This window comes from Eublepharis macularius, chromosome 7, assembly GCF_028583425.1.
Source record: "Eublepharis macularius isolate TG4126 chromosome 7, MPM_Emac_v1.0, whole genome shotgun sequence".
Lineage (NCBI taxonomy): Eukaryota > Metazoa > Chordata > Lepidosauria > Squamata > Eublepharidae > Eublepharis > Eublepharis macularius.
The window spans coordinates 35,577,348-35,583,816 of record NC_072796.1 but is presented as its reverse complement, the minus strand read 5'-3'; the positions used below and the strand labels follow the sequence as shown (position 1 = coordinate 35,583,816).

The window sequence follows — 6,469 nt, the reverse complement described above, 5'->3', positions numbered from 1 at the left end:
TTTGCTGCCAAAAACCATGGTATGTGGCAAATAAGGAGGGCAACGCAGAACATAGCTCCTCAAAGCGTCAGCCTCTCCCTGGCTTTGCCAACACAGGAACGCCTCGCTGCTGCCTTCTTCGGGGTTGCCTGTGAGGCAGGTAGGGCGGTTTGCCCATAATCGTGTGTTGGGGGGATGATTTGACGCTGTTGGGCGAGCATCTGTCCCAATGACTTCAAAGTGTTCACAGCATCAGACATCACCGAAATGTTCTGTTTCCAGGCCTCGGCAAACTTCTCACTCTCCATTTTAGTGTGATCCAAGAATTCCCTCTGAATCTTGTTCTCATCAGCCTTCCAACTGCACAGCATCTCTCTGTCCGTTCGCCATTGGGAAACCTGGACATTGTGCTCCTCTCGAGAACGGCGCATCATATCATCGGCTACTCCATAGAGTGCTGCGTTTCTGCGTCTCCTGTTTCTTAGTTGGAATAGTCTTGTTCCCGGTGAAACTTCTGCTAGGCATCTGTTATCTGCCCCGTCTGCTGTGGATGTAAGTCAGAGCAACAGATCAATAAATTGTTAACATCTCAGACATTATTCAGAAATCTAAGCCTGAAGAAAAGGATGCAACATGTTTTTTGGTTGGCCAGCAGCAGGCTTCATAGTTTGGGCACTTCCCCATGACTTCCAAAACCCACATAACAGATTTTGGCCTAGTTCATCCCGTCGCCCCCGCCGAGGCCAATGTGTTGCACATTTTTTGATAACCATGCATGCACAAGCATCAAGGTTTTTCCATAACGGGAAGGCTTTTACAATGCCACTTGCCATATGGGTTGTGCAGAAATAACATGGAGGACATACTGGCAGCAGTCAAAGCTATTATGTTTAAAACTGCGTTAGTGAGAGAGACCAATTTATCTGCTTTAGATAGCGAGGAGACGTGCTGTGTCCCGATCTGCCTTTTACACCAATGCTGACCAACGTTGCTCTTGCAATGTTCCACAGTGAGCACATTCTGACCATTTTCAATGTTATGCCAAATCAAGAATTTCCTTGAAATCCTGACAACATCAGAACATATGTGGTGGGAGCAACCATTAAAGAGGATAGGTGATCCAAGACGGTGTCTGGGTGTCCCTCAGAATTAATTTTTGGAACCGTGATTCATGTCAGTGCAGATCACATCAACAGTGTTGGCATTATCAATTGAGGGGTGCAAGGTGCGGTTCAATGTGCGCTGCAGATCTGAGAAACCAGCCAACAAATGCGATAAAAATTACATTGACAAAAATCTCACATGATAAATGGGAAATTTCAGCTACCAGTGGGAGAACACTACACTGTTCTGGGAAAATCCAATGCAGACTGTAAGGTAGCCGTAGTTTGTCCCAAAATTTTTTTTTTTCTAACCTATGCACCCTGCGTGGCCGATGAATTGCAACACACATGAAAATTTCATACGTTCCATTTGGTTCAGAATGGGGACTATGCATGCTGTTCACAGTGAAACAGGTGACAGATTTTATTGCACCAGGTGGGGTCTGGGTGAGCTCGGTGACACCTGGCGTGGGCTTCTGGGAACAAAATTTTTGTTTTTTTAATTCATCTTGCAGGTAGGTCTGTGTCCATAGGAGGGTCACACGCCAAGGGGATATTATGGTCTTGCTGTTGGGCTTACAGAAACTAACAGGGCAACTGCCTTGGAGGCCAACAGTCGCACACAAAGAATGGAGATTTTGGACATGTGACATAAAAGGAACGATTGTGAGGCACCCTCCGGCCTCCCAAGATGACTCTGCTCTCTCCTCCACTTCTCTCCCCCCCTCTATATTTGACCATGCTCTGTTTCATATGTCAGACAAAGATAACGTGATTCAGGAGAGCTTATGCCACTCTGCAATTGTCTCTTCTCATAGGTGCAACTGGACTCTTTTAGATTCTGCAGATCAACTAAGCTTACCCGTGTTATAGCGTGAACGATGCCCCAGGGGAAGGTCTGAATCACTGTCGTCGTCCTCCATTGCGTTTGCACCTGTAGTGTCGTTTTCTGAAAATTTATAGGTTTTAAATGTGATTGGTTAGAAAAACACGGGGATGTGATATAGATAAATACAATTCAAACATTCACTTCGCAGGCACTGTCTTCTGCGTTGTCCTCTTTTCTTATTTGTATCTGTGCCACTATCAATATATAAGAGATGATAGGAGCTGTAATGGGACGTCTGGTTTTTTTTTGCACCACTATAATGACTATGAGGTGGCCCTGAAAACCTGAAACAGATTTTGAATGTGCCCTCTGTCATCTACCCCTTATTCAGCCTTTTAGTGGACCGGAATGTCTCACACAGAAAATTGCACCAGTCCATGCACCCGTCCACGGTCTCATATTCCTGTGTTCATCTGTCCCTGAAGCTGGGCACTGGGTTTATATGCTTCGAGTGTAGAGATTGGAGTTCAAGTCAGGCATCCATTAATGAAAAGGAGACTGATCAAAAATATATTTGAATCCAGAGCCAACTCCATCCATGCATTTTGGTAAATATAGAACGGATAAACCGTGGTGTTGCTTGCATGGATGGGCTGGGCAGGAGTGAACAGTTGACCATTTGAAACCATAAGTCTAAGACAACCTCCACGGTGTGGCCGATGATGTCACATCATCCCCATAACTGACAGACCTCCAAACCATCCCATCACTGACAGACTTTCCCATATCTTGCAAACCTGAGGTCGTGCCCTTCTTTTCCCCTAAAACAGGCACTCTCATCTTGGCGTTCCCACTCTCGAGATGTCTTCAGCCTTTCCAGGGACTGTTTTTGGGTGGGCCACCATTGGAGCAACCTGTCAAAAAAATGCTCACCCTTGTCAGCAAGTCCATCTATGGTGCGGTCAAGATCCTCTTCACTGGCATCGGTGGATGATGACGAGTTCTGCGCTATAAACGTGAAATCAATAAAGGTGTTACGATTTCATAGACAGGGAAATGTGAAAAGGAAGAAAAATCATAGCTCTGAACTAGAATAATCAACGCTCCATCACTCACGTGCTGCCATGGGATTTGGAGAAGAGCACCACAGCGGTGCAGCATCTATCGTCTGCATGTCGTGCGAGAAGAGTTCCTCCGATCCCTCCATCACTTCCCTGGGGGCGCTTATCTGCGGGGGTCCTTGGGCAAAAGAAATGCTTCGCGCTATCCGTTTAGGTTTAACACTTGCGTCCCCTCTTAGAATACTGTCCAGCTCACGAAAAAAAGGACATGTAATGGGGCCGTTTCCAGAAGTGGAATTGTGTGCCATGACGCGCTTGTACTCCAACCGCATACTTTTTGTTTTGTTCCTGCATTCCAATGCAGTGCGCCGATGACCACGCGAGGACATCATTTTGGAAATTTTTTCAAAGTTGTCTAAGTTCCTGTGGGAGCTTCTAAGGGCTTCCTGTATCTTGTCCTCCCCCCAGAAAGAAAGGAGGTCCAATACCTCTTTTTCCCTCCATGTCGCTGATCGTGGAGCCACAGGAGCAGTGGCCGACATTTTCAAAAAACAATTGTTTATGATGGTGTCCGCAGATCAGAGTGTCGGTTGCTCTTCTCTCCCCACGTCTGCAAGAAAGCAAATGGAGGGCAGTCCACTGCACTGTGATCCGTCGACCAAGCACTGTTCTCCCGCCGGAAATCCAAGCCGTTAATTGCGCATGCGCTGTAGCCACCACCCGTTCCTTTGCCTAATTAATTTTAATGTGACAAAATAACGCTATGACGAATTTTCGTGGATGCATTGGCACGCCAGGAAGATGTTTCGTTAAAAGGACTGTAATGCGATGTGAAAAGTGAACCAATTTGTTGATAAGAAATCAACCCCTGTTCTTGTTAACAATGCTTTCTCATGCTTCACTGGAACTCAAGTAGCAGAAATAAAAATTATTGGCCTGAAAGGGCCTTCCCATGAGTGTGGGAGAACATAGTGTTCATTCAACAGCATTTGGCGCCGAAATCAAATCCTCAACACCGATTGGTCATCCTGTTTAAGCGCGTCCAATCAGCAGCCTTTTTTTCCGCGCCTTTATGGAGCCGTTATGAGGGCATGCTTATTTATGTAACAGCACATTTTCGGTATTTCGTTTAGGAACAAGTATGGCAGCAGCGGCAAAAGGAGTCTTCTGGCGGGATGAAGAGGTGGAGACCCTGCTGGACCTCGTTGCACGCTCCGGAAAAGCGGCGCGTGTAATGAGGAGCACACATCTGCCCACGAAGCTTATATTTCACAAGCTGTCGAGGCAGATGTGTGCCCGTGGTCACAGCAGGACCCCCGAACAGTGCAGATCGAAGTTCAAGAGGGTGAAGGGGGACTTCTACGGGGCGCTGGAAGCCTGGCAGGGGATCCCTCGCCAGAGTGGAAAGCCCCCGTACTTTGCGTCCATGATGAACCTCTGGGATCTCGCCGGAAGGCCAAGCTGGCAATCCCGTCATCATGCTGGTAAGAACCTCTTAAAAGCATTTAATTTTAAATTAACAACGCTGTTAAGTGCACGTCAATGTGGAGAAACTAGGCAAAAAGTTAGATGGTGGGGGGAGAGCTGAGATTCCATTCCCACCCCCCGTAATCGTCGCACAACGCCGTTTTATTGCAATAGCGGTTTTTTTTTCTCCTACAAAGAAACCTTTTTTTTTTCTGCTCGGCGTGAGGGACCCCAAGTTTGGGAATGTGGCATGTGTCGAGCCGCTGTGTTCATCACGGTGCACAGTTGCTGGTGTTATCTTTGTTGCACCTTTTTGTCATGAATGTTCCGATTGCAATGGTTTGATGGAGTGTGCCAACATTTCTTCTTCACTTTGCAGCCCTTCTCCGTGGTAGAGCTCCCACCGCTGCCGTGGGGGAGGCAAGAGCAGACGAGGAGCAGGAGGCGCTTGAGGTGGCTGGGGAGCAAGCTTCCTCTGAGGACCCTGCACAGGGATCACAACAGGCACCCCCTGGTAAGCATGTATTTGCCTAATATATTCTTCCCCACCTAAAATCAGGCAGACCAGCAACTGATGCTTTCCCACACCGTGCACTTGACCATCAACCTTCATAGAATGTGTCCATGGATGAGTGGGACCACATTCGCTTCCACACTTCCACGGATGGAGGGGAAGTTGTATATGACAGTGGTGCCCCAAGCACGGAGCATCACCACCCACCGGCCTTTTCCACGATTTCAAAAGTGTGCTGTGAAAAAAAATAATTGCCAGCCTTTTTTTATCTCCTTTGTAACAGCAAGAAAAAAAAATTAATGCTTTCCGATGTTTTATTTGCTGGTGCTATAACAGAGTTCCCATTTTTCTGTAATCATTGAAATGAAATCAGAGAATCTGGAGGTTGATGCCACAGTGGATCAGCCAGGATGTTATGACTGCTGTGGCCAAACCGTTTTACAAGATTTTGATTTCTTCCTTTCATTTCTGAAGCTAGTGCACAGGAAAGCCAACTGGAACGGTCGGAGGAGGGTCCCTCAACCAGCAGAAGGTCTGCTCCCCCAGGAAGAGCCCAACGCAGAGGGATAGGAGATCTGTTCACGGCCATGGAGAGGATGGAGGAGAGGCTAGGATCATCCAGTAAGTTTTTGCTCTGAATGGTGCTGTCACCCTTTTTTTGGGTGCCGTCTCTCAAAAACACTTTTCTTTCCCAAATTCAGTCTCAAATGTGCAAGAGAGGTTGAGCAGCGTGGAGGACCGACTAGCACGCCTGGGGCGGCGAGTCAATGTGATGGAGCGCCGTGAGAGAAGGAGACATCGTCCCTCTGCCTCTGGGGATGCACCCTGATTGTTCTCACCACTGTATATAGTTACCCAAGTTTTCTTCCCCTTCCCCCACAGTTTATTGTTGTGCTGTTCATTTAAAAAAAAAAATTTTTTTGTGGTTCTCTTTTGCTTAATTTTTTCCTTAAATTAAAAAAATATTTTCCATGATGTCACAGTGATATTTTCTCTGTACGTGGTCCATGTCTATGCATCAAAAAGATAGGTGTAATGGCTTTCTGGACTGTCCACTAGATTTCCCAAATAACAATCAATGCCCACCCCCTGTTGGTGCAATGTCCCACATCATCATAGGTTTTCTCTGCACCCCCTTTTTTCTAATTTCCCGCATCCCCGGCAAACACGTGAAGTGTTTGTATTTATCGTGACCTCGAACTTCATTAGCCTTACCTGCCAAAGTTTAGTCTCATGTGTCACATTCTGATTGCCACAGTTGACTTGACACAATTGTAGGTTTTTTGGGACATGGTATATAAGTGGCAAATGGTGGATTACACTGTTCCACAAGCACCTCACAAGCATCCCCCCTGTCATCATGTCACCAGACTCAGTTTTCCAGACGAGGGAAGCACTGACAATTTAAGGAGCATCACCCCAATGGCATAATTGGGCTCTAAATTGCTGATGTTGAGAAATAATGTGATATGACCTGTACTTTAAATGGCCCAAGAAACTGGTTGTTCCACCACAT

The 6,469-nt window shown here is 46.7% G+C and overlaps 1 protein-coding gene across 1 annotated transcript; it reads right to left on the bottom strand.

Annotated features, from left to right (window-relative positions):
* On the bottom strand, positions 1-3,691 carry LOC129333757 (uncharacterized). The gene is made up of 4 exons (XM_054985631.1): positions 3,028-3,691; positions 2,845-2,919; positions 1,945-2,031; positions 1-523 (listed from the first exon to the last, which is right to left on the bottom strand). The coding sequence occupies exons 1-4, from the start codon at positions 3,512-3,514 to the stop codon at positions 60-62; spliced, it is 1,113 nt and encodes a 370-aa protein (XP_054841606.1). The 5' UTR covers positions 3,515-3,691; the 3' UTR covers positions 1-59.
* Positions 3,692-6,469: the final 2,778 nt, after the last annotated feature.

Coding starts and splice junctions, on each gene's coding strand:
- LOC129333757 (XM_054985631.1), bottom strand. CDS start 3,514: ATGTCGGCCACTGCTCCTGTGGCTCCACGATCAGCGACATGGAGGGAA. Junction 2,032..2,844: donor AGATGGACTTGCTGACAAGG/GTGAGCATTTTT, acceptor ATAAATTTTCAG/AAAACGACACTACAGGTGCA. Junction 524..1,944: donor TCGTTCACGCTATAACACGG/GTAAGCTTAGTT, acceptor TTACATCCACAG/CAGACGGGGCAGATAACAGA.